Here is a 25,961-nt window from a genome sequence, read left to right as displayed (position 1 = left end):
GATGTGACCTGTCACCGATCCCACGCGTTGACCGCGACACGTGTGGCATCAGCTCCTCCTCGGCTGCTGAGCCCTCCGCGTTTCCCTGTCACGCCGACTGCCAGGGCGAGCCCTGAACCCGGCTTACAGCAGAAGGAAAACGGTTCATTTTCAGCTCTTTCGTAATTAAGCAGCAAGCCGTTTGACTATTCTGCTAGAAACTCCCTTGAAAGGGGCTTATTTTGAAAGGAAAGCCTTTCCAGAGGGTCTGTGCGGAACGGCTGGGTCCTTCTCCTTCCCTTTGCTCCCCCAGCAGCCAGTGAGGAGCAGGAGAAGCGCAATCGCTGCCCCGGGGCCCGGCGGCCTTGGGGGGACACGCTGCATCCTACCACTGCTGCCACTCGGTTGTTTATCAGAAAGTAAATACGTGAAGCCACGGGACTTGTTTATAGGTTCGGCTGCCCTTGGACACGAATAGAAAACGCTTAGTTGAATTCACCAGCCGTAGAATAAACACACCCGCTACTTTTTGGGGAGAGAGAAACCAAAATAGGCCCCATGCTTTGGCGTGGACCGTGGTTTTGTGCCTTAATTCAACTGAAATGTGCCATAATTGGACTGAAATGTGCCTTTATTTCATGGCCTGTGATTACTCTTCAAACAGTTGGGTCGGGGGGAAGGATTTAATTCCTCACACCAGCGGTCAGGCTTATTTAACTGGCCAAAACCCTTTGAAATGTACAGTTCAAGTCCCTGTTAGAGCCTGGTTTTGTGAACTGCTTGCATTTCAGAGAATGGTTTAATAAATCATGGACGTTACTGAGACCACACCTCGAGACACTGACGGAGAGAGATTTTTGAAAACAAAAGGGAGAGACTGAGGCTCGGATTTGGCTTCCCCTCCCTGCTTTGTTTTTAAAGCTGTTGGTTTGTGAAAAACCCCATTTATTCAAGGAAAAGACTTAAAGCAAGGCCAGCCTGGGACTCCCCGAGGAGCTGCATTTGGTCACCTCCTTCCAAATGCCACACGTACCACTGGACCTGTTTGGTTTCCTGCTTCCGAATGGATTTGAACATCCGGATTTGGACAAGTTTCCTGAAACCTGTGCACTGAGGTCACGCTGACACGGAGCTCTGCGCTCTGGAGCTTTGGAGACACGAGGGGTGAGGATGGACTCACCAAGAGCTGCCGATCGCTATTCCAGATGCAATAGGACATTTTTTACGTTTAGTCTGTGTACGAAGAGTGAATATGTATGGATTAAGCTTTCAGAAAACCCTCCCCAAAAGACAAAAAAAAACACCCCAAAAACTCACTTAAGAGGGAGACTGTCAACTCGACGGTCCCTGAAGCTGGTGCACCTGTGGTGTCTTGTGGGATTCTTTTGCACTCCTTGCCCTTAAATGTCTGATTCGGTCTTTTTTTTTTTTATAAAGCAAAAGATGTGCTCTTTACCTGCGCTGTGTCCTTTACATTCCTGCTTCCATCGAGCATCTGGCAGCGGGGGGAGCCTGGGCCGGGGGGGTTTGCGCGGGGGTTCCTGATCCCCAATTTCCCAGCAGCACATGGACAAAGGTATTTTTGTCCATTTGGCAGCACTTGCCCGTGGTCAGGGGGTTTGTTCAGAGGGTGGAATTCGGGGCTGGTGCAAATAAAGGAGCCACTGGGAAAGTGCCTGTTTGCACGCAGGGAAACCTGGACCTTCCCTGAGGGGCGATGCTGGAACTGAGCTCTGCAAAACAAGAGCCTGGGTGGGGGTAGAATTTCCAGCTTGTTCCCTGCAGTGTCGCCGGCTCTTGTTAGAAAACACAAGAATTTCTCTGGAGCGGCTGCTGTCCCCGCTGGTGGGGCAGGACTTGCGAGGGGAGCGATGCCGCCTTCGTCTCTCACCCTGCGACTGGAAGGACCAGTTTTGCGCTTTCTAATTTTGCTACAAAACCTCAGCCGCTGACCCGCAGAGCCCGTTCCCACCGCTGACCTTCCCTCGCTCTCCCGCTGCAGAAGACAGCGGGGACACGTTTGAGGGTGTTTTGTCCCCGTGGTGCACAAAAGCAACTCTCCTTGTTCCCCTGCGAGGTAAGAGGGTGGATGGTGGGAAGGATTGGCACTAAAGGCTCCTTTTTTTAATTTTTCCCTTAAGTTTGGTCTGTTAAGGACTCATGATTCTTGTCTTGTCCATGCAGAGAGGCAGAAGACTGGAGCCCAAACTTGTCCTGATTTTGGTAAATGAAGACCAAGTTCTATCTGGCCAACCATCCTTGGGCAGCAGGCAGAGTCCACCGCAGTTATGCGAGCGATGTGTTTCCTAGAAGGGTTTTAAAGCCGTGAACAGGTAAATGCCGCCTTCCCTTGGCTGGGAAGGGTCTCCAGAGGAGAGGGGTTTGTGTTCCCCAGGGAAATGGAGCGCGTGCTGCCGGCAGCAGCTTCTGGCCCAATTCTGGCACCCTGTGCGGGGACGTGGCTGTGTCACCGCTGTCCCCACCTGCTCCTAAGCTGCTTTGCTAGTTCCTCCTGCACGTCTGGGCCACGTTTTTCTGCCCTCTGCCTACCCTTCCTCTTCAGATTTCTCCAGTGCTTTTCCTGGAAGTGCTTTGTGCTCCCTCGGTGCTCAGTGGAGCAGCTGGGGTGACCGAGTGGCTGTGACACACGATGTCACTTCTGCTTCTCTTGGGCACATTGGGTCCCCAGGGAAAGGCTGTTTCTGGAGGCTTTGGGTCCGATCGCTGCTCGGTGCAGCTCTGCGGGGTGCTCAGCGGGAGCTCATCCCCTGCCCCAACGCGCTGCTTCCTCCCTAGCTGCTCCGAAACTGCTGCAATTTCTGGAAAGATTTGAAAACTTTGCATTTAAAACGTTGATGGAGTCGATCTGTCTGTGCTGTCAGTCCTGTGCTCAGCAACTCTACTGCTTTTGAGTTTTCTGCATGGATCGTGGGTTTCCTTGCTCACAAGGAATGAATCCACAGGGGGGTTTTGTCTGCTGAAGGTCGCGTTTGCTGCCAATCAAGCTCTCGGCTGTTGCTGGTGTGGTTTTTGCTCTGAGCAAGTGCTGGGTGTTCTGGCAAAGACTCTGTTGCCCAGGTGGAGATCTTACAAACACGAGAGCCCTTTACCCGCCCGCCTGTGTGTAAACAGGCTCTTTTTGCGCAGGTACTTCCTTCTGGCAGCCTGACTCAGCACTTTGCTTTTCCTGAAGACATCGTTTGATTTTTATTTGGCTTGGTTTTGCTGAGAGACTCCCCAGAGCCTCACGCGGTGTCTGAGTCCTCGCTGTGCCACAAGTGCTGCTCTTTAGTGCAGTGACTTGGGTGGGATCTGAGGTTCCGCACAACCCACTGCCGGGGGTTCCCTGGGTTCGGGTTAAGGACAAACAGTAATTCTGCTGAGAACGGATGCACGAGGCTTTGAGTGTGAAAGAAATTCATCTTCCACACCCTGATCTACTGAATTATTTATTGCCGTGTGGCTTAGGAGTTAGAAAGTGGATGGATTGACCCTAATTCTTTACAACAGTAAGAGGAGCTGCAGCTTCTCCTCAAAGCAATAATGTTAAATCCCCGGTGCCTCCGTTTCGCTCTTTGGGGTTTTGCCATTTCATTGCTCTTTCCAAAGCAGCTCTGCAGTCTGGGCCAGTCCCCAATATTCATTAATAAAAGCTAAGCCAGGAGCTGCTGTTAGGAAATTAAAATTAAAAAAAGACTGGGGGAAACTTTGACCCTATGGAAAGCTCTCTGCAGAGCCCATATGCCTTCAAGGTTTTGTTTTTTAAGGACACGACAAGGGGCCCAGCGCGAGGGAGCCGCGAGCAGGTGGGTGCGGGAGCTCTGGGCTGTGCTGGCAGCCGCGACTCCGGTGGGTGGCAGCACCGAAACGGCTTCTCCAGGTGACTTGAAAGGGACATTCATCACCTGCCACCCTCCTGCATGGCCCTTGGGCAAGGAAACACCTGCTGGGAGTCACCACAAGGATGTTTTTGTAGGGTTTGGTTCCCAACGTCCCTGCTGTGGGCACAAGGCCGCAGTCCGTGGTCCCCAGTAACTCAGAGCAAGTGGGGCTTTGCATTCTTTAAGCCACTTCTGCAGCTGCTGCGACCATGCCCTGCCCTGGTTTAGTGCAGGGGAAACTGCTTTTTGGAAGCAAAAGGGTGTTTTTGATTCACCTTGGGCCTGGGGAAAGCTGGTGGCAGCTGGATGTTTGCAGAGGACAAGGCCAGCAGGAGAAACACCTTCTGTTCCGCTGGCCGGAGGGTTGAAGTCCAGGGGTAGCGCTGGGATCAGCCATGTTCACAAACACAGCCCCGGGCATTCACCTGCTGTGGGGTTTGGAGCTGTGGGACTGTTTGTTTTCCCTTCACCTGCCTGGAAGGCAAAACAACACTCCTTCACCCCCCAAAAATCTCCCCTGGCTTCCTCTGGGGTTCCTGCCGCTGCCTTTTCTGTCTTAACTGTGTTTTCTCTCAGCTGCTGCCCAGCTGCCTCCTGTGAGTGACACCAACCAGCTCTGAACTAGAAGAATCAGGAGTTTCACAGTTGTCACTACTCGCACTGCTGCCATGGCCACAAAAGCCCCAACCCTATGGGGAGGCTGAGGACAATAACAGCCCCAAGATTTGGGTTTTGGCAATGCCGAGGGAGCTTTGCACTTCGAAGGGGCAGCACAAGGCAGATCCTGTGGCTGCTGCCAGATCCAGGCAGATGCCAGCGATGGGATCGGGGCAGAATGGGGGTTTCTGGCGTCGGTGATAGGGCTGAGGCGGTAACGGGGAAATAACAAAGCTACAGGTTGGGCTGGGGTGGTGCCATTAAGCACGTGGGTCTGTGACCGATCCTGCCTGTGCTTCTCAGGAGCGGCTGGCGAGGGCTGCGCATCCCGCTGCAGGTGCAGAGCCCAAGGTCTCTTCTGCTCTCACAGAATCCCAGAATGTCAGAGATTGGAAGGGACCTCGAAAGCTCATCCAGTCCAATCCCCCGCCGGAGCAGGAACACCCAGCTGAGGTTACACAGGAAGGTGTCCAGGCGGGTTGGAATGTCTGCAGAGGAGACTCCACAACCTCCCTGGGCAGCCTGGGCCAGGCTCTGCCACCCTCACTGGGAAGAAGTTTCTTCTCATCTTTAAGTGGAACCTCCTGTGTTCCAGTTTGCACCCACTGCCCCCTGTCCTATCACTGGTTGTCACCCAGAAGAGCCTGGCTCCATCCCCCTGACACTCCTTTCCATATTGATAACCATGAATGAGGTCAGCCCCCAGTCTGGCTTTTTTTTACATTAATGGGAGACCCTGTTGTGTTATCGGGACCAAAGCAGAGCCAGGAAAGCATGTGCAGGGTGAGCTGGAAGATGAACAGGCAGGAGGAGCCAGAGCAGAGGCAGCTGCCCTGATCTGGGTCCTTGCTCGCCCACAAGGTCACTGCTCAGCTGGGTGGGTGCTGGTTTTTGACCCCCAAGAGCCTATAAAACTAGGAGACTTAAATGCAAACAATGTCCTACTATTAAAAATAATAAAACCAAACAGGCCAGGTGCAATGCCAAGCTGGACTTTGCCCACAGGTTTTTCAGCCGTTTGTGCCCACTCCCTCTGATAGGAGGTGGAAACGTTTTGGGACAACAACCAGAGCAACGGGGCTCTGAGGTGGCCTGTAAGGGACTGACAGGAGCCTGGGCTTTTGTGACACTTTCCTCATTAGCTTGTCGTTAAGGAGACTGGGGCAAGGGTGGTTTCCTCAGCGCAGTCACGCGCTGCTACGTGGAGACGGGAGCCTGGAGCAATGAGCCTCCGTCGTTCCCGAGTGTTTAAACTGGGCATGGAATTTGTCCCAAGCAAGACACGCAGCTCCAAGCCTCTCCTTAGCCTGGAGCAAACACCAGAGCAGAGCAAGGAGCCCAAATGCAATTTACAGGCGGCTGCAGAGAGCACGACCCCCAAGTCCTGGCCCAGCAGCCCCCCAGCACCCTCATCCACAGGCGCTGCCCCCTCCCAGCCCCCCCAGGCAGCCTGGATCCCTTCTTGGGGGGAAATCACACGCTCTGACCTGGAAATACACCACTTTTTTTTTTTTTTTCCTTTATGTTGCACTGCAGTTTTAACAAAGATACGAACATGCAGAGAAACGCCACTTGTCAGCGGGAACTCAGAAGAGAAGGCAGCAATGCCTGTCAGTAGTCAGCAGGGAGAGAGGCTCTTGGAAAAGGGGCAGGAGACACTCCCAGCAAGGACAGCACCCCAAAAACCCCCCAGCTCCTCTCCCTGCCCACAGCCACAGAGCCCTCAGCCTCCCCTTGCCCTAGGACAGCAGGCCAACCCTCCCTGAGCCCTGCGGGGCTCAGTCTGTTCCACTTCTGGCGAGAAAACAAACAAGAGCAAGGAGGAGCAACAGCTGCATTTTTAGACTGGTGTTTTCCCTTCCCAAGGAGGCAGAAGGAGAGTTATTTTATAAAATAAACTGGCCCTTGTTTTCACAGGAGAGCAGGAAAGCCGAGAGGGAGTAAAAATTCAAGAGTACCTGCTGCCAAACTGAAACAGCAAAGAGTGGAACCAGGAGATGAAGCTGAGTGATACATTAAGGGTATGCATCAAAACCTCCCCAACCTGGCTCTTTACTAACACCCTTTTTGCTGTAACCCCTCCTCTCCTGTCTGCCCTTTGGGAAGTGTTGCAGGCAGCTCCAACAGGAGATGCTGCAGGGTGCTTCTGTGGCCCCATGTGGCACAGGACAACTGAGGATGACTTTGTGGAGCTGCCTCCGCAGCGAGCTTGGGTGGGGACGCTGAAAGTGGTACTTGCCCAAGGTGGGGGGTATCCGGCAACACGTATCCTGCCCCATTCCATGGGCTGACTGAAAGAGGGGGGAGAAGGGGAGGGCTCAGTTGAATTTAGCCTTTGAAAAGTCCATTTCTGGATGCTGCTCCATGAACCTGCAAGGAAAACAAGGACAAGAGCTTGGGTATGAGTCAGCAGGAGCCCCAGAATGGCTCATTTGGGGGTGTAAGTCGTCCCTGCTTCCTGCACTGTCAGGTTTGCTTCCTCCCTGCACCCTCCAGAACAGGGACTGTTCTCAGGAGCTCCTTGGGACACACTCCCCATGCTACAAACACTTTTTCCTCAGGTCAGTGGTATCAGCAATCCTTCCAGCCATCAAGGTCAGCAAATCAAGCCACACGGGAGTGATTAATTATCAAACACACACCCTTTAACTGTTGCCTCTTGGACAGGCACGTAGCAGCTATGACACCGAATCTGGGGCAGAGGGGAGATTGTGAGGGCTGATTATGATTTAAGCTGAAATTTGTTCGCTGAAGCATTACTGGAGACATGGGGGATATCTCCGGTACTGCGACAGTGAAAACTCAAGAAGGACGTGACCAGAGAAATCTGGTTTCAGACCAGGCACAGCCTGATTTCAAATGTAATTCCTGTGGACAGGACTATTTGGGCTCAGGTTGCCGCATCAGAAAGTTTTGAGAACAATACACTGTACTCTGAGTGACCAATGCAGGCAGAAGCTCCTGGCTTCCTCCTCTGCCCTGTTCACCAAGGGATAGAACATATAAAAAAAACCGTGTAGGATTCGTGCGCAAAGTGCAGGTAAGGGCAGGTCTCCATCTCCCTCCATGCTCCTGCCTCGTGGTTTCCCCTGAAATGCCACCGCAGTGTTTCCATTTTCCATGATCTGTGTGCCGTGAGAGCGGCATCCTTGTTCAGCAGCCAGCAGGGCTTCACTGGCAGAGATCAGGACCCACCTGGGCGTCACCAACTCTCCTCTGGCCTGAACAAAGTCTAAACTTCCTCTCCATTCTTTACCAGCCAAACGGTGCACCAGCCAAAACTTCCAGAGCAATGAACAAGTGACTTTGCCAACTAGATATCCTGGACGTGGATGTCCCAGGAGGAGAAGACAACCTCCCGTTCTGCTAAACACAGGCGCTGCGGAAGGTTGGTCTCTGCTCTGCAACAGTTGTACCCTACGCTATGATCAGTGCATGGGTCAGAGTGAAGCTTCTGCCGCTGCAGATAAACCAAGGAAGAGGGTAAGTCAGGCCTGCTACACTAATCCTCCTTCCAATCCTGAAATAAGATGTGGGTTTGCACTTGCTGAAGAAGGTGCATGACCCGGAGTTGCCTCCACACCTTTCCAAACGGCCTTGGGAGCTCCGGGAGTAATTTCCCCGCCAAGGGGCGTTTATGCCAAACAGGGTCATAAAGACATAAAAATGCTGTTGGCTCAGAGACATCTGTCTGGTGGCAGGTGTGTAGGGAGGGTCGATTATCTGGGCTACCGAGTCAAGGGAGATTAGAAAACAATCAAGACCATGTTAAAGTTCAGTAGAGATGGCACCTCCAGCCCCAGACGTGCTTTCTGGACTTGAAATCAGGAGATTAAAACAATTCCAGAACGAGGTCATTCCCAGAATTTCCCGTTATGCTTTCTACACCCACGGGCTTTTATAGACACTGGTAGTTGCCCAACAATGCACTGACTGCGTAACCGCAGATGTGAACACGGGTAGAACTGAAGGCCAGCCTGGTTTCTGCTCACGTATTTGTGTCAAAGAGGAAGAGGAGAGGGGTTTGGGAAGCAAATACCCACGGATTAATGAGGTCTACTCACTTTTTCAAAATGTCCTGCTTCTTCTGTTCATCAGATGTGGGGAGGCCCATGGATTTCTGTCGTTGATCGTACATCATTTTCTCCACCATACTGCGGGTTTCGCTGTCCAGGTCTGACAACTAAAAGCAAAGACTTATGTCAAAATGGGAATAACTTGTCTCATCCCCTCCACACACCCCACCTGCAGAGAACATGAATACACTGAGGTTACGCTACACTGTGTGCACGGGCTGCAGAAATAGTTATATAGACACTAATCTATAGATTCAGCTTCATTCATTTGAAGTTTTAGAGGCACTTATGTTATATGATGGCATCATATGCACCAGTACTCCCAGTATTCCTTTTATGCTGGTAGAAAAAAAACATAGAAGACACTGGAAAAAAAAGACACATGAAGCTGAGTATGAGCACATTTATGAGAAGACTTCATTCAGTAAAACATGGGGAGTTCTTACCTTTGAGTTTTCTGGATTAATTTTCTTGGTGTTGATTTCAGGGTCTGTGGAGACCAGTTTGTTCCACCATTCCATCTTGTTGATCTGAAGGATGAAGAAGCAAAAATATTTAATTTTTCCTGGACTTTTTTGTCTCAGTCACAGGAAAAAGCTGTTGGAATCGAACTCTGTTTGATTTAATTCTGCTTTACCTTCTCCAGGTGCACGGTGACGGTTTTCCCATCTTCGATCAGCCAGGAGCTCTCCTCCACCTTCACTTCATTGAAAAGCTCGCCATCGACGACGGGCGAATGGCCCTTCAAGCCAACTTTGAGGCGCCGTCGCTGAATATCCACCACCACGTCCTTCCCCTTCAACCTGAAGTTCACCTTGAAAGGGATGGCCAGCTGGACCAGACAAAGAGCAGATTTGAGGAGCTGAGCAGTGAAATCTCTCCTCACCCTCTCATGCCGCTATTCTAAGACTTTATGCCCTGGTTTAATTGGACTAAGACTGAACAAGTAAGATTTTCTTTGGGGTGCTGCAGGAGGTGAGAGGATACAAGAGTAAGTTTGGCCAATAAAAAGGGACCATAAAAAAAGGAAGCTGATTTTAATGTCTTGTTAAAACATGCCCAAAGTTTGGCAAAGTTAACTACAACTTCTGGGAGTTTTAATTAATTACCAAGCTCTCCCCCAGTTATTGAAATGCTGCTGTTAAGTACAATTAACGATCCTCCACGGGCAACCGAGATACAGGACATCAGCTCCACCAGCACCTGCTCTTATTTCCCATCTCAGATTCCTCAAATCCCGGCAATAAGACAAAACTTACATCCAGTTCTGAAAGAGTCTGTGTCCATCTATAATTGGGAAGGTCAGCTCCATTGCCAGAGTTGGGTTTAATTTTTCCTTTATCCTTCTCATCTTCCTCTTCATCATCTGTTTCCTAAGCACCCAATTTAAAGTGTAAAGAAAGAAGCTTTTCAAGTTTCCATATATTACTTGTATCAACAATTCTTCAACTTTATAAGAATTTCAGGTCAGTTGCATGTATTTGATATTCAGGTAAATTTAGCCCAAAATGAATGTTTCTGTTAAACACAATTTAAAAAAAAAAAAGAGCAAAAAAACGCCCCATAACGAAGCCTTTAAGTGTGTATTCTTAAAGAAACTCAGACCGGACATGCCCTCACATTAACAGGAGTTCTCATAGCTGTCCGGAAACATATTTCTCTCGGCCTAAAATCAAGTCCCTAGATGAGCTTTACCTGTTTGTTAGAATCCAAAGATTCACCTTCATCTGCCGAGGGTTTTGCCGCGACACTGTTAGTCTGTCCTTGCACCTCTTTCTTCTGTTTAAAAAGAGAAGGCACACGCTCAGCCAAGTGTTGGCCCTTGGTGTCACTCGCTGATCTGACACTAGGTGGCCTCAAACTAAAGAGCAGGACCCAGAACTGCACCCAAGACTGATGGGGAATTTTCAGCCCCTGCAATAGCGTTACAGGAAAGTGGAAAAGTCCCTTGGTCCGCACATGGTGAGGACGGGAGCAGAGGGTGTTGCTACCATCGGAGAGCTTCCTAAAGGCAGAAAGGCAAAGTGAGTTATGAGAGAATCCACATGAAAATGCAATGGTTTGGCCTCAGCTAATTTAATTTTGAAGCACATTAGTCTGGTGGCGCAGACACTGCAAAGGAACAATTCTGAGCCATTTTTCCCCTGTGCTGGGCACTGGGAAGGCCAAACCTTGAATCCTGGGGTCAGTTTTGGGCCCCTCAGGACAAGAAAGACCTTGAGGTGCTGGAGCAAGTTCAGAGAAGGGAACGGAGCTGGGGAAGGGGCTGGAGCACAAGTGTGATGGGAGTGGCTGAGGGACCTGGGCGGGTTTAGAGGTTGAGGGTGGATCTGGGGAACAATTTCTTCCCCAAAGGGCTGTGGGGCATTGGAACAGGCTGCCCAGGGCAGTGCTGGAGTCACCATCACCGGAGGGGTTGAACAGACAGAGATGAGGTTCTCAGGGACACGGGTTAGTGCCAGGGGCGGGTTAATGGTTGGACTCAATCTTCAGAATCTTTTCCAACCAAAATGAGTCTATGATCTTCTACGAACCACTCGCTGCTACCCCAGCTCCACAGGCCAAGGGAGGAGATGACCCAGATGGTACCTGCAGGTACCAGACATCAGTCTCACCTGGTTGATCTCTAGCTCCAGCCTTTCTGCTTCCTCATCTGTAAGCTCCTTAATCCTCGGCTCGTTTGCCTCTTGCTGCTTTTCTTTAGCAAGTTTTGCGGCTCTCTCTGCCTTTTCACGCCGCTCTGCCTCTTGTCGAGCCTTTTTCTCTTTGCGCTCCTTCTGAGCTAGTTTGTTGTGATGGTTGAAGGTATCTGTGATCAGCTGAATGACAGGAATGGATGTCAAAGACTTTTAAAAAATTGCCACTTTCTCAAATCCAAGTGAAGCCAACCCACTGTCTACCCAGAGCACAAGAACATTTGTTAATCATACAGATGTTGTGACTTTTCCCTTCATTTTCACTCTAGTCTTTTGACTGAAAATCTAGAGTCAGAAAAAACTCGAAGTATTTAAATGTAGCCCCTTCCTGGCTCTTCCCTACACAGGGAGTGTATTTCCATGGAGATAACAGAGAAATAAAAATTCTCCATTTGTTCTGGCCTCTGTGCAAATCCAACAGGACGAGCAGATGCCCAACCCAGTACATGTAGCTACTGGAAGAACAGAGACACTAGACACAAGTTTTTGTAGCTACTTCTGACCTTTCCCATGACAGGACTTTTCCCTGGGCACCAGATGGAGGTTCAGCATCATGATTTAGAGGAGAAATATTTGAAAAGCTCAGTGTTCTACACTTAGGGGCAAGTTCCTACATAAATCTTTGCTTCAAAACTCGCTCCAAGTTCTCGCGTTGTGACTAAGAAATGCTGGATCTCAAGGTCTCTGGTGCTCCGGGCTGCTCCAAGGGAGAGCTGAGCACACAGGCAGCCAGAGCAATTGTCCCGCGGCCGATAAAACTGGCAGCGCTGTGCAAAGCAGCACTTATGAGAACTGAAATCTGCTCCAGGAAACAATACAGGCAGAATCTGAGAAAAGGAATCAGAGTGGAGAGAGTTCTCAGACGGGGCTTTCATGTACTGGTTGATATAGATACCCCAGAAACTACTTGGGGGGATTCAGCACCTTCCCAGGGCAGCTCAAGGCATCCACACCTTGCAGTTTTGTAACCAACCACCACATTTTTCTGTGTTGTTTTAAAGGGGAAAGTGAGATTTATTTACACAATGTGAGCCCAGCATCTCCTAGGATACAGAATTCGAGACGTGCATCTCCCAGCCTGCTCTTAACCACACGATGATCCACCGTGAGCAAACTATTTACATCGCCCAAGCTTGTCGGCGTGTACACACCTTTTCAAAAGACCATAAAGCATTTTCACAAATACCACCCAAGGACACAAACGCTCCCCTTTTACAGACACGATTTGCTCTGAAATTGCCACCAACAGTAGCCAGGACATCCCAAAGCACCAGCTGGTGCTCAGCTCTGAAATGCTGCTCAGGGTTTCACTCCCTGGGAGCACACAGGCCCCAGGAATTTAGGGAGATTTGTCTAAGAAAAATGACAGTAGGCTTCATCTTTCCTACTTTGAAACCATCTTTCCCGTCCATCCCTGCCTTGGCTTGGCCACTTTAGAGACTCCACAGAGACCGTTACGCACCGCATTAGCAATTAACATCTGCCCTAACGCATTTAACAGGGCAGCAGTGCCGCTTTGCTGGTCGAGTTCCAGTAGCCCAGGAAGGGAACAGCTGCTGTACGGGTACACACAAACAAGAAACCTTCATTTTGCGTTTGAATGCTCTGGTTATTTCCCTACAGTCAAACAATTTAGTTTTTCAGCTCTTGCACTGCAGCCCTGAGACAACAGAGCAGCCGCATGGGCAGAGACGTGGGACTTTGTGCCCTTCCTGAGCTGAACAAACAAGGTAACCCAGGGTTATCAACACCGCGGTGTCTGTCACCGTTAAGTCACCGTGTCTGGCGGATTTGCTTTCCAAACAAGCCTTTGGCCAGACCATGGCAAAAAAAACCCCTGCACTGTCAGTACCATTGGAACAAGCCATCATGTGCCTCACCTCAGAGAGGGGCAGCTAGTTATTACCTTGTTTTGGCGATATATTTAATCAGCATCACAGGCTGTCAGTCCCCAAATGCACCGTAACGCTTTGAGTTGTTCAGGCAAGGAAGTCTTAGCGTGGCACAGACATGGCTGGTGTGTAAGTTAGAAGACGTAAAAGCTTGAGGATTTGGGGGATTTACCTTCTCTGCTACTCCGTCTTCTCCACCAGTGAAAAAATCCGTTTTACGCCTCAGGAAACTAAAGAATGTGTTCACGAGCTGGCAGAGAAACAGGGAGAGGGGTGGGAGAAAGGGGTGGAGAGAAAAACAGCAATGAGACCAGATCACTCCAAGCCACCTCACGTGTCTTGAGCTGCCTTTATTCTTCGCACTCCCCGTCTGTTCCTGTGCCTGGTTTGCGCTGAAATCAATCTCGGGACTGTTTCCAGTGGTTTTGGTGGAGATCCAGCTCCCGGATTCCCAGTTTTCAGAAGGGGTATTTGTGTGGTTTACAGGAACAAAGGCCAAGAAGTTTATTCTCGGGTCACCTTGGAGGTTCTCACCTGCTCTGATACCCCACACTGTTCTATAGATCCATCTGAGGCAGAAATCTGGCTATGTATGTATGGACACATGTATTTAGACCCATAGATCCATACACCCTAATTTGCTTCTCAGCCCACCTAAACCCCCCTAGTGTGCAAACTCACCCTCCAGTTTATTTTTACTAAATAACTCCTCGCTGCCTGCTAGGTTATCACTGATGAATTAGCAGTTATGAAACGGTGTCCCCCAGACTGGGGGGATCCTCCCTGGGGAAATCCATACGCCCAGCACACTTGGCTTCTCTCTCCTTTATCTCCCAGGAGTTGTGCCCGGTCAGTAGTTCAACCAGATGGTTCAGTGCAGCAGGATGAGCCGTTATTACCATTATTTCCCCAAACTGTTTGTGTGGGGGATGTTCCCACATGCCCCAGCACCCCCACAGGTCTGCAGGACCCCATGTTCAAGTTCAAGCACCTTCATGGTCACAGCCTAAACCCAGCATGTCTCGGGGGAATGGTAACACACGGTTGTGCTGGGAAAGGGGCACAGGGGCTCGATCGTCCCCCGCCATGTTTTGCTTTGCTGGGACCCGGGACAGGCGCTGCCCGCGCACCCCAAAACCTCCGGGGGGGCAGCGGCCTCGGCCTGACGGAGGGCTGGGGACCCACACGCGGGCAGCCCGGGGGCGGGAGGTGCGAGGCCGCGGTGGGGGCGCGGCCCAGAGCTCCTCAGCGCCTCATTAGCAGCGCATTAATTAACTGACACCTCCTTCGCGCTGCCTGGGCCGTTATGGCCGCTCGCGGAGGTCACGTGCCTCCGGTCCCGCACGTGTCCGGCCCGGGCAGGCCGCGCTGCCCCCCCCGCCTCCGCTCGCTCCTCCCGGGCCCGCCCCACCTTCCCCCGCCCCAAGCCGGGCCCGGCGGCGCTACCTCGCGCACGCCGCCCTGGTGCTGCTGGGCCATGGCCAGCAGCATGCCGTCGAAACGGTCCTCCTGCTCCGCCGCCTCCTCCGCGCTCAGCCCCATCCTGCCCGCCGCGCCGGCCGCCTCGGCTCCCTCACACCGGCACCCGGAACCGGAAGCGGCGCGAAAGGAAGCACGCGCGGACCTCCCCAACCCGCCAATCACAACGCTCTCTTTGCGGATTGACTGTGGCCGCGTCCAATCCGCCGGAAGGAGGCGGGACGCGAGGCTTTGGGTCCGGTTGCCATGGCGACAGGCTGGCCGGGGCCTTTCCAGAAAGCTGCGCGGGGCCTGTGCCCCGCGGGGGTTGGGGTGCTAGCGGCGGGCGGGGGGCAGAGGCCTCGGGGGGCGGCCCCGGGCTCTGACCGACCCCCCCGCTGCTCCGTGTCCCCCCCCTCACAGGCCAAGACCCGGGGCCTCTCTTCCTGTCATCCTGGAGGGGTTTCTCCCTCTCAGCCGCAGGAGTCTCTCACCCGGCCACCAACCCTTGTGAATCGAAGAAATAAACTTACAGCAGACTTAGTTATACTGTTAAGCGGCATTCTTCATTTTGTCAGCTCTGGAGATCCTCCTCCGTAAGCACTCCAGAGACTGGAGGCCCTTGCGTTGCTTATATTCACATAATTATAACATATGTATTACAGTTTTTGAAAATTTTGGCATACATCTATACTAAGAAATAATAGATTATGTTAGTTATAATTGTTTAGTTTCTTGCTTATGTCTATTAATTATTAGTTAAATATAAGCTAAGCACTCTACTTCTAAACAATGTATCACTCAATCTTCTGTCTCCATCTTGTCATGCAGAAGGATCTAATACTTGAAAAATATCCCCTCATTTTGCAGGTGGTCAGAAAGCATTTATCATGTCAATGGGTTAATGATGGATAAGTCTTTTAATCATAGTATACATTAATTTAGCAGCTTCTCTTCACTGGGAAATCTGTGAGAAGAAAGCAGCTCCTCAAGCCCTGGATCAAAACACCTGGTGACTCCAGGTGAAAATGTGAGAATTTTCCTCTGAGAGACATAAACGGACGGGCCCGGCCTGGGGTTGAATCAGCAGGAACACCATGAGCCTCCTCTCCGCGAGGTTGGGCAAACGGCTGCTGATAAAACCACTTCCAGGTGGCTCCGTCCAAGGCCGGAGCGCTCGGGTCGTTAAACGTGGGGCCCAGACGAGCGTCCTGTGTGTGTGTGACACCTGCGCGATGACAGCGGGGCCTTGGTGCCATGGTACAGCCTGGGTTAATGACTCTGTTTATCCTCTTTGGGTAATCGCGATAAGGCTGCCCGACCCGCCACCCCCATCCCCGTTTCATTGAGAAAACGGCCATTCACGAACTCGTTTGCCTTGGCCAATCAGCCCAGGGACGGCTGAGTTCGTTGTGGTTTTTTTTTTTTAATTAGGACTGCTTAATCGCGGAGCGGTCAAGGCTGCCGTGGGTGTTTCACTGGTGACCCAGCCATATAAAGGTGGTTTGAGCAGCCTCAGGCGGGGAGGACAGGGACAATCCAGCCTGCGACGGAGGGATCGGAAGGGATTTTAACATCTCTCTGTCACAGAAGCTGAGTTTTGCCGAGGATCGGGCAGCTATGGACATGGACTGTGAGAGGTGCCGGTGCCATGGCGAGGACAATCGAACCGCCATCCTCTACACCCTCCTGAGCCAGAACCTGCACCGCGGCCCGGCCCACCAGCGCTGCCTGTGCCACCAGCGCCGCATCGTCTGCCTCCGCAACCCCCACATCACCTGCCAGGCGGCTTCTAACGTGCTGGTAAAAACCATCAGCTTCATGAAAAACCTCCCCTGTTTCCGCCTGCTGCCGCGAGAGGATCAGCTCCTGCTGCTGGAGAGCTGCTGGGTTCCCCTGTTCCTCCTGGGCCTGGTCCAGGAGATGGTGACCTTCGAGGTGATGGAGACCCCGGCTCCCAGCATGCTTAAAAAAATCCTCCTCAATGGCCAAAGCAAACGGCAGGAGCCCGAGCGGACGCAGCCCACGCTGGCAGCTGTGCAACGGCTCCAGTGCTGCCTCAACAGCTTCTGGAGCCTGGATCTGAGCCCCAAGGAATACGCATACCTGAAGGGAGCCATTCTCTTCAACCCCGGTGAGTGCCCGAGCCCACGACAGCTCCACACGCACCTCATGGTGTGGGGGTGTTCTGAGAGTGGAGAGGGTTGGTTACCGAATCCTGAACCCCAATCGGTCCTGGAGCGAGTTGAGAGAAGGGAATGGAGCTGGGGAAGGGGCTGGAGCACAAGTGTGATGGGAGCGGCTGAGGGAGCTGGGGATTCAGCCTGGAGAACAGGAGCTGAGGGGAGACCTTCTGATCTCTGAACTGCCTGAAAGGAGCTTGGAGCCAGGGGGGGTCGGGCTCTGCTCCCCAGGAACAAGCGCCAGGACCAGAGGAAACGGCCTCGAGTTGCGCCAGGGGAGGTTGAGGTTGGATCTGGGGAACAATTTCTTCCCCAAAGGGCCATCGGGCATTGGAACGGGCTGCCCAGGGCAGTGCTGGAGTCACCATCCCTGGAGGGGTTGGACAAACAGAGATGAGGTTCTCAGGACATGGGGCAGTGCCAGGGCTGGGGGAACGGTTGGACTCGATGAACTTGAAGAGCTTTTCCAACCAAAATGATTGTGATTCTGTGTTACCAGGTGCACTGGGGAGGGGGGATGTCAGATAGGAAAAGCCAGAGAGACCTTTGCCCACCCTAATAAAGGACCCTGGGATTTAATTTGTGAAGCAGGAGTTTGCCTCAATTAACTCCTTTTGCTCCCTCCTGAAATCACTACATTTCAGTAGCACATTCCACTAGCACGGCCTCAAAGACCCCTCTGAGAAACGTGGAAGGGTGGGAATGGGAGAAACTGGGGCTGTTTTCCAGCCTCCTTCATCACCAGCTCTTCCTCCTCTCCCTCGCAGACGTCCCTGGGCTCAGGGCCTCCCTGCACATCGAGAGCCTCCAGCGGGAAGCCCAGCGAGCGCTTCAGGAGCTCCTGCAGCCCCTGCACCCCCACGACCGCGGCCGCTTTGCCCGCATTTTGCTCATCTCCTCCACCTTAAAATCCATCTCTCCCACTCTCATCACGGATCTCTTCTTCCGCCCCGTTATCGGCAACGCGGACATCATCGAGCTCATCGCGGAAATGCTGTATGAAATCACCGGCCGGCCGCTGGCTCCTAGCACGCACTGAGCAGCTTGTAGATGTTCCCTGCAACTTGCTGGGTGGTGAAGCGAACCTGGGAGTGGGGATTTAACCAGAGAAATGCTCCAGACTCCGCAGGGAACCACGCGTTTCAGTAGGGCTGTGGCTAGAGGATCCAGCCAGGCTGCAGCAGCGTGCGGGGAGAAACGGCTCCGGTTCAGATGTGGGCAGCAGCTCCCGTTCCGCACGTGCCGGTCCTCGTGTCCAGGAGCGTGGGTGGGTGACACGTTTCTGTCCCTGTTGTGTAGCCGGAGCGGCTCAGCCACCTGTGAACAGGCCCCAGAGCAGGTCGGGTTAGAGCCCGGTCCTGGTTTTTACTCAATGAATCCTTGGTCCTGTTTAAATCAACTTGCATTTTGCTTTTAATTCTGAGAGATGAGTTTTGTCCTCAACTACCAATAACGGGTTGTTTCTGTGTTGTTTATAACAGTGGGATCACTTACCAAGTGCAAAAATGATGGAATTAGGTCTGGGTGAAGTATTGGTCTGTTAATTGTGCTTGAAATCATAGAAATATTCACAAAGGTTCTTCCTCAGGCACCAAGAAGGAAAAAACCAGAGTATTAAATCTCATGGGGTGTGCAGATTCACCCCTCCTTCCTGTCCTTAGATTGTCTCTTTTCTCCTTAATGCCACAAAACACAACAGAGCAAGGGGCTCCCTCAGAGCACCCAGACCTCTTGTGCTGGAGACTTACCTCGTTTGGGTGACAATAAGTGACCCCCCGAGCTGTGAACACTGCGGGGATGAGTGGAGCTGGTTTAGCGGTCAAACCGAACGTCCCTCCCTGGAGTTTCAGCCGGGAAAACTCGCTCCTCCTGCCTGCAGCCTCTGCAAGAAGTTAGATGTCAGTATTTTATAAGTGAACATTCTTGCGGTTTGTATATAAGATGCAGTAAATTATTTTCTAATAAAATGTTTTACATTTTGGAACACAGTGACTTTTTAGAGACCTGTTAAATTTCTAGGGGTTTAGAAAAACCAGCTGTGGGTCCGGTATGGAAATGATGCTTGAAGGAAAAGGGGCTTTCTGTAAAAATCCATCTGCTATGGCGAGGGAGTGTTGGGATGCAGACATGGGTCAATTGTCACCCTCCTACCCAGGGAAACACCCCAAATTTTGGGCAGACCCCATCAGAAGGAAGGACTGCTGTGTCAGTCTGTCCCTCCACCCCTCACCGTGGCTGCCCCACGGCCTGGGCGGCTCCCACCGTGATCTCAGCCCCATGACAGCCGTTTTCCCCGGGGAGGGAGCGCCTGACTCACCAGATGATTCCCACGGGCAGCCTGGTGACACATCCCTGAGTCACTGCACACAGCGTCCCCAACATCCCTGCTGCCGGGGTCACCCTGAACCGGGTGGGGAGACACTTGGGCACACGTTGGAGCCCCTAGTGCTCCCGCAGCCCCGGGAACGGGATTGCTGTGGGCCCCGCTGTCCCATGTGGCACCCACCCGTGTCACTGCCCACGAGGCAGGTGTGACACTGCAGGGACACCCCTCCAGCGTGGGGGACACAGCGCTGGGGCGTTACCCAGGGGGCAACCAGGAGCCCTCAATGGGGCTGCACTGCATGGCGGGGGGGACCTGGACACCCCCAGTGCCCTGACACCCCCGGGGCTTGTGTCCCCCCAGGCCTGGCTGTTTCAGGGCTCATGTCACCCTCCTGGGGCCTGGCCACCCCCAGGGTCTGTGACTCCCCCCCACCATGGGGCCTGGAAGTCCCTGTAGGAAACAATTATTTTGCAAATATAATAGGCTAAGGCAGGATCTCTCAGCAAAGAAATTTTTTTAATAACGATTTTGCAACACCAGGTGATCTACCTAAAGGTCGGCACACACAATAGGGCAAAAAGCCCCTGCTTATATCCCCCTAAACCCCGGCCGCAATTTCCCTCCCCGTTCCCCATTGGTTGGTCCTGCAGGGTTTACAGACCACCCGACCTGCCGCACATCCTCTAATTCTAACAATGCCCTTCCCCTTATCAATCTATTTAAGATATGGATTCCTGGTACTTTGGCTGCCCTTCCCCCTAAATTAACTTGTAAATACAGGTATCAGTACGCATACAGGTATCAGTATATATTCCGGGAAGAGACCTTGTTTTACATTAAGGATTCACAGTCCGATGTCTCTCGGTCCTTCCCCCCTGCTGGGGTGAGGTGCCAGGTCCCCACTAATGTAAAAACAACAGTTATTCGTTAAACATTCCTTACACCCCCAGAGCTTGTGACTTCTGCTGGGGTCTGGCCACCCCCAGGGTTTGTGATCCCCTCTACGATCTGTCACCCCCACTGCCTGTGCCCGCCTGCCCCAGGCTCTGGCCACCCCCAGGGCCTGTGACCCCCCCCCAGGGCCTGTGACCCCCCCAGGACCCGTGTCCTGTGTCCCCCCGCCCCGGCTCGGCCACCCCCGCGACCCCCCGCGCCTGCACCGCCCTCCTCACCACCAGGCGGCGCCCGCCCTGACGTCATCAACGCGCGCCCCGCCGCGGTGACGCTCCGTCCCGCTGGGGCAAGATGGCGGCGCCCGGCTGCAGCGCCGGGAACGGCGGGGCCGCCGCCCGGTACTGCCTGGTGAGCGGCATCCCGGCCGCGCTGCGCTCCGCCCAGCTCCGCGCCTACTTCAGCCAGTTCCTGGAGGCCGGCGGCTTCATCTGCTTCCACTACCGGCACCGGCCCGAGCGCCCGCCCGGGGAGGCCGCGGCCCCGCGCACTTGCTGCTGCCCGGTGGCCGTTCGGCCCGGCCGCGCCCGCCGCCTCGTCCGCATGTACTCGGGGAAGCGCTGGGTCGGGCCCGGCGGGGTCTCGCTGCCCGGCCGCTGCCTCATCCGCAGGGTCCGCCTCAGCCCCGGGACAGGTAGGACCGGGCAGCGGGGGGTTCGGGTCTGGGCTCCCGTCACGGGCCGGGGAGGGGTCGGGGGACTCGGTGGGCACCGGGTTCCACCTCTGCGGGGCCCAGCGGGAAACCTGAGGGCTTGGGGTGGCTAAAACCCTTCCTGGAGTTTCCTTAATGCCTTAAATCCGTAACGATTCTCTTCACCCTGGAGAAGAGGAGCTGAGAGGGATCTTATCAATAAATATCCCCAGGGTGGGTGTTGGAGGATGGAACAGACTCCGTTCAGTGGTGCCCAACGCCAGGGTGAGGGGCAACAGGCACAGACTGAAACACAGGAGGCTCCATCTGAACATGAGGAGAAACTTCTTTGCTGGGAGGTGCCAGAGCCTGGACCAGGCTGCCCAGAGCGGCTGTGGAGTCTCCTCTGGAGACATTCAAACCCCCTGGACCGACCTGTGTGATCTGCTCTGGTGACCCCACTTTAGCAGGATGATCTCCAGAGGTCCCTTCCAACCCCAACCATTCTGTGAGGCAATGCCCGATGCTCGATTTACCCCTCTCTGGTGGAGCCTGCTCCCCCCCCAACCCATCCCTTCTCTCCTCCAGGCACGGAGACGTTTCCCAACAGTGGGGACAAGGCGGCCGCAGGCGAATCTGTGACAGAAGTGGACTTGAAGCGGCTGCCCGAGTTCAATCCCCCATCCTTCATGCCTTTTGGGAATGTGGGCACCCCCCTGCGAGTTTTCCTGGAGCTGATCCGGGCCTGCAGGCTGCCTCCCCGCGTCATCAAGAAACTGCAGCTGGATTTTCCAAAGACAGGCTCGTCCCGCAGGTACGGGAATGTGCCTTTTGAATACCAGGACAGTGAGACAGTTATAGAAGAAGAAAGAGTTTATACGGCCGCGGGGGATGAGATCACGCAGGGGCCTGAGGCAGGATCTGAGGTGACTCACTCCGCCGGTGCTGAGGAAGATGAGGAGGGGCAGGAGGAGGAGGAAGAGGAGTCACCCTCAGATGATGTAAGTGCATTTTTCCAGCACCATCCAAGGCTGGCCATTACAGCCACGAAGCTGGGAGGGCTGATACAGCGTTCACAGAGCTCATTTTTAGTCTTTTCTTCATATTGTATCCATCGTTTGTCTAAAAATTGCGTTAAAACATAATCGTTCGTGTCTTGGAGGACTGAGCCCCTTGGCGCATGAACAATGGGGGCATTAACGCCTCCAAAACTGCTCGTCTGAATCCACCTGGTTGTAGGGACTGAGCCGAAAGGTTTTGGCCCAGGGGAGTGAGTACGGGCGGGGGCTGGTGCTGCAGGAGCAGAGTTCTGTCCTGCTGCGTGGCAGATCAACCTGGTGCTGCTGTTCCTTGTGAATGAGGCGACCGGAGACTCGGGAGCACGTTTGTGTGCTGGAAACGACACGCAGAGCTGTAAAAATGGTTGATCTTGACTGTTCCTGTGATTGAAGTTGGTTGTTCAGAGGAGGGAACGGAGCTGGTGAGGGGCTGGAGCACAAGTGTGATGGGAGAGGCTGAGGGAGCTGGGGGTTCAGCCTGGAGAACAGGAGCTGAGGGGAGACCTTCTGATCTCTGAACTGCCTGAAAGGAGCTTGGAGCCAGGGGGGGTCGGGCTCTGCTCCCCAGGAACAAGCGCCAGGACCAGAGGAAACGGCCTCGAGTTGCGCCAGGGGAGGCTGAGGTTGGATCTGGGGAACAATTTCTTCCCCAAAGGGCTGTGGGGCATTGGAACAGGCTGCCCAGGGCAGTGGTGGAGTCACCATCCCCGGAGGGGTTGGACAGACGGAGATGAGGTTCTCAGGACATGGGGCAGTGCCAGGGCTGGGGGAACAGTTGGACTCGATGATCCTGAGGGGCTTTTCCACCCAAAATGATTCTGTGATGCTGAGAACAATGTCTTTTGTGACAAAGACTCCTAGAAAACCAGGCTGGACAGGCTCTCTGGGGACTATCTCGTTCCCTCCCCTGGCAGACGCCCGTCTCGCCTGTTCTCCCAAACCTCTGTCATTACCAAAGCAGCACAATCCCCAGGCGAGCCATTCCCCTTCTTTGCTGTACCAGAATTAACTTTGATGCCAAATCGTTGCTGCAATTTTACCCCATTAGGTTCTCCTAGCAACAGCAGAGACAGAGAACACTTTGTTCCCTCCTTTCCAAACTTTTTATTCAGTTTTTTCTTCTCCAGACTAAACAGACTCTTCCAGCCCTTTCTCACAGGCTCTTCCCTGGATCTCTCATCATTCTTTTGGCTGTTCCTCGCTTAGTTAATGTTTTCATCGGAGGGCTCTGCCCAAAATCAGGCAGGCAGCAGTAAAGCTGTCGGGCTGATCTGTGTCTGTGCCAATGAACCGCTTCACTGGAACCGACACAATCTTTTTTGGGATCAACCGGAGCAGAATTAATTTGTTGCTGACTTTCTGCGCAACACACCTGTGCCTTAAATGGGCATGGTCGCGTTACGGATTGGCTGCGCTGCTGAAAGCCGCTGTGAAGTGGGTGTGATGTGGTATTTTTTCAGCACTTCTCTCTGCTGACTCTGGCAATGGCATTAGTCAAGGGAATGAGGTCATCAGCGCCGGTCGTGTCGGTGCCTGAAAACCGCAGGTTGAGACGAAGTCTGTCGGCAGAGCTGTCCGGGAGGGGTTGTGATGGGCCGTGAGGGTCGGGCAAACGTGGAGGAGGAAAAATATTCTTGACCTGAGGTTTCCTGTAGCACAGTCTCAGATGTTTGTGCTTCGAAAATAATTTAATCAGAGAATAAAATACAGAATAAATGGGAAGTTGCAGCAAGGAAGCAGCGCGGACTGAGTGCCTCTCAGACCCTGAGACAAAAGAGGTTTGGGTTTTTAAACCCCCCCAGTCTGTGCAGCCACTCTCCACGTGTCTTTCATGCACTCTCTGTGCTCTTTTTGGTCCAGTGGGTCTGGGGGCTTCTTGGTTTCTTCTTGGATTCTCTTCCTGCATCCTCCAGGCAGCTTTTTTACTGTTCTTGGTGGTTTGCAGCCTCTGCTGACAGTTTCCTCTCTATCTCCTGGTCCTGGTATTCAAGGCTTCCCGTCACCAGGTGACCAGGTTAAGATAAATTCACGATATGCTGCTTGGAATTCCAGTGAGCCCGGCCACTCATGCTAAAACAGGTTATTCAAACAAAAGCATACAGTTAAAAGAATAGAATACAATTTTAAAAGCTAGTTTGATTAAATTTATTCTGCAACATTTGTGCTCTTGGCATCACCCACCTTTCACTGGCTCCTTTGCAGGACAACGACACATGTGAGGAGTGGGAGCGACACGAGGCTCTGCACGAGGATGTCACCAAGCAGGAGCGCGTGGAGGAGCGGCTCTTTGAGGAGGAGATTGAGCTGAAGTGGGAGAAAGGTGGCTCCGGCCTCGTTTTCTACACGGATGCTCAGTACTGGCAGGAGAAGAACGGAGGTAACATTGGTGTTTATGTCGCTGAGCCACAAACTAACAACAACCACGAACTGGGGGTAAATCGGGTGTAACCCTGTACGCATGTTCTGGATCAGCTACAGATTTGAGCATCTCGCTGTCCCTTTTTAAACCTTCTCTCAATCCCAAAACCTGTGGTGGTTCAGTCCAGTGACCAGAGACCCCAGGGGTCCTGCTGGCAGCCTGTTATGTGAGCACTGTGATTTGCAGAGTCTCTAATACTGTTTTCCTCCTATTTTGTTGGAGAAAATAGGGAGCTAGGCCACCAGCAAACAGCTTTTCTGTGTCAGACTTCCACAACCGTCACCAAAACCAGTGCTTTCCTTCTCTTGGCAGACTTTGACGAGCAGACGGCGGATGACTGGGATGTGGACATGAGCATCTACTATGACAAAGGTATCTGGGCTGAAAACCCCCTTCCCCAGGAAACCGGCCCGGTTGGGAAACTCTGACCCTGCAGAATTTCTGTGGTGGGGAAGTCTTTGGCTCTGTCATCCTTTGAAAGCGTCCAAGACTCCAGTGTACTTGAAATGACGTTTTTCTTGTCTGGCAATGAGAGTTGCCAAAAAGAAACAGGTTCTGCCTCCTCGTTCTGTGGTGCTTGGGGGGAAATGATGGTAGTGAGCAGCTTTCCTGAGCTGTGCTGCTCTGACTTTCGCTGCTTTCTCCCTAGATGGAGGCGATAAGGACGCTCGGGACTCGGTCCAGATGTGGCTGGAACAGCGACTGCGAGACGGTTTGGAGGACGGTTCCGTTTCAGGACAACAAATTGGCACCTTTGAGAGATACACCAAGGTGAGTTCTGGGAGGGGACGGGGCAGGAGAGGAAAAGCTGGAGTGGTGGTGATGATCTGGGGACGTGTGCTGGGGGGAGGAGGGCTCTGGGAAGATGAGGATGGGCTTTATGCAGCGTCTCTGTGCCGTTTTTTCCCCTCTCCCAGGGCTTTGGCAGGAAGGTGCTGGAGCAGCAGGGCTGGACGGAGGGGCTGGGGCTGGGGAGCAGCAACTCTGGAATGGCTGAAGCTTTGGACAACGAGGGACAGAACCCCAGATGCAAGAGGGGGCTGGGGTAAGTACACCCCTGCCCTGCTGGCCTGTGTTCAGAGCCTCTCCGGGGCTCCCTGTGCTGACACAGCAGCTCTACAGCTGCCTGAAAGGAGAGGGAGAGCCGTGCTTAAGGGCCGAGGATCCCCTCTGCTGCGGTTTTCGGGTGGGGAGAGCCCGAGTGACCTGAGCTGCAGCTGTGCACCTCACCCTGACCTTCTCGGGGGTTTGGAAGGTTTGTGCGGTGCTGTGTTCCACGCCAAGAGCTGGCTCTTGTTCTAGAGCAATTTTGCAGCCAGGAATAAGGACCAGGATCCTTATTGCCCTGTTTTGATCCACTTCTCCCCTGCAGGACATGAAGCAGATGAGCTGGGATTCACATGGTGTCCGACTGCCTCAGCAATCTCACGCCAAACATTTCTTGCTTCCCTCTAGGTACCATGGGGAGAAACTGCCAACTTTCAGCAAGGTGAAAAAGCCCCGGCGGGACGTTCCTGTCCGCATCTCGACCATCTACGATGACCCTGACCCAAAGGACAGTGGTGACCAGCTGCTCAGGCGCCAGCCGCCCACTGCCATGAAGTACAGGCAGGACATGGCGTTTGTCCGGGCATCACACGGGGCTCTGCAGAGCTCCAGTGCCCAGTCACGCTGAGCAGAGACTGTCACTTTGTACTGGTTCAGCTCCAGTCAAGCCCAGGCTGGCTCCTGGGTTTGGAGTAGCGTATTCATAT

General features: G+C 53.2%; 3 protein-coding genes across 3 annotated transcripts; 2 read left to right on the top strand and 1 right to left on the bottom strand.

The window, feature by feature from the left end:
* Nucleotides 1-6,012: 6,012 nt before the first annotated feature.
* Nucleotides 6,013-14,769, bottom strand: NUDC (nuclear distribution C, dynein complex regulator). The gene is made up of 9 exons (XM_065650771.1): nucleotides 14,628-14,769; nucleotides 13,354-13,431; nucleotides 11,209-11,412; nucleotides 10,289-10,372; nucleotides 9,853-9,966; nucleotides 9,231-9,425; nucleotides 9,040-9,123; nucleotides 8,582-8,700; nucleotides 6,013-6,887 (listed from the first exon to the last, which is right to left on the bottom strand). The coding sequence occupies exons 1-9, from the start codon at nucleotides 14,721-14,723 to the stop codon at nucleotides 6,836-6,838; spliced, it is 1,026 nt and encodes a 341-aa protein (XP_065506843.1). The 5' UTR covers nucleotides 14,724-14,769; the 3' UTR covers nucleotides 6,013-6,835.
* A 1,490-nt stretch (nucleotides 14,770-16,259) lies between these two features.
* NR0B2 (nuclear receptor subfamily 0 group B member 2) lies at nucleotides 16,260-17,861 on the top strand. Its single transcript, XM_065650738.1, has 2 exons — nucleotides 16,260-16,773; nucleotides 17,590-17,861. Exons 1-2 carry the CDS (start codon nucleotides 16,260-16,262, stop codon nucleotides 17,859-17,861), a joined length of 786 nt encoding a protein of 261 aa, XP_065506810.1.
* A 2,532-nt stretch (nucleotides 17,862-20,393) lies between these two features.
* Nucleotides 20,394-25,947, top strand: GPATCH3 (G-patch domain containing 3). Its single transcript, XM_065650769.1, has 7 exons — nucleotides 20,394-20,733; nucleotides 21,319-21,731; nucleotides 23,991-24,165; nucleotides 24,520-24,579; nucleotides 24,857-24,978; nucleotides 25,125-25,252; nucleotides 25,663-25,947. Exons 1-7 carry the CDS (start codon nucleotides 20,394-20,396, stop codon nucleotides 25,880-25,882), a joined length of 1,458 nt encoding a protein of 485 aa, XP_065506841.1. The 3' UTR covers nucleotides 25,883-25,947.
* Nucleotides 25,948-25,961: the final 14 nt, after the last annotated feature.

This window comes from Caloenas nicobarica, chromosome 23 (genome assembly GCF_036013445.1).
Source record: "Caloenas nicobarica isolate bCalNic1 chromosome 23, bCalNic1.hap1, whole genome shotgun sequence".
Lineage (NCBI taxonomy): Eukaryota > Metazoa > Chordata > Aves > Columbiformes > Columbidae > Caloenas > Caloenas nicobarica.
The sequence above is the reverse complement of the archived record's forward strand: the minus strand, read 5'-3'. Positions and strand labels throughout refer to the sequence as shown.

Coding starts and splice junctions, on each gene's coding strand:
- GPATCH3 (XM_065650769.1), top strand. CDS start 20,394: ATGGCGGCGCCCGGCTGCAGCGCCGGGAACGGCGGGGCCGCCGCCCGG. Junction 21,732..23,990: donor AGGAGTCACCCTCAGATGAT/GTAAGTGCATTT, acceptor GCTCCTTTGCAG/GACAACGACACATGTGAGGA. Junction 24,580..24,856: donor GAGCATCTACTATGACAAAG/GTATCTGGGCTG, acceptor CTTTCTCCCTAG/ATGGAGGCGATAAGGACGCT.
- NR0B2 (XM_065650738.1), top strand. CDS start 16,260: ATGGACATGGACTGTGAGAGGTGCCGGTGCCATGGCGAGGACAATCGA. Junction 16,774..17,589: donor AGCCATTCTCTTCAACCCCG/GTGAGTGCCCGA, acceptor TCTCCCTCGCAG/ACGTCCCTGGGCTCAGGGCC.
- NUDC (XM_065650771.1), bottom strand. CDS start 14,723: ATGGGGCTGAGCGCGGAGGAGGCGGCGGAGCAGGAGGACCGTTTCGAC. Junction 9,426..9,852: donor AGACTCTTTCAGAACTGGAT/GTAAGTTTTGTC, acceptor TGTCTGGTCCAG/CTGGCCATCCCTTTCAAGGT. Junction 8,701..9,039: donor TTAATCCAGAAAACTCAAAG/GTAAGAACTCCC, acceptor CTTTGCTTTTAG/TTGTCAGACCTGGACAGCGA.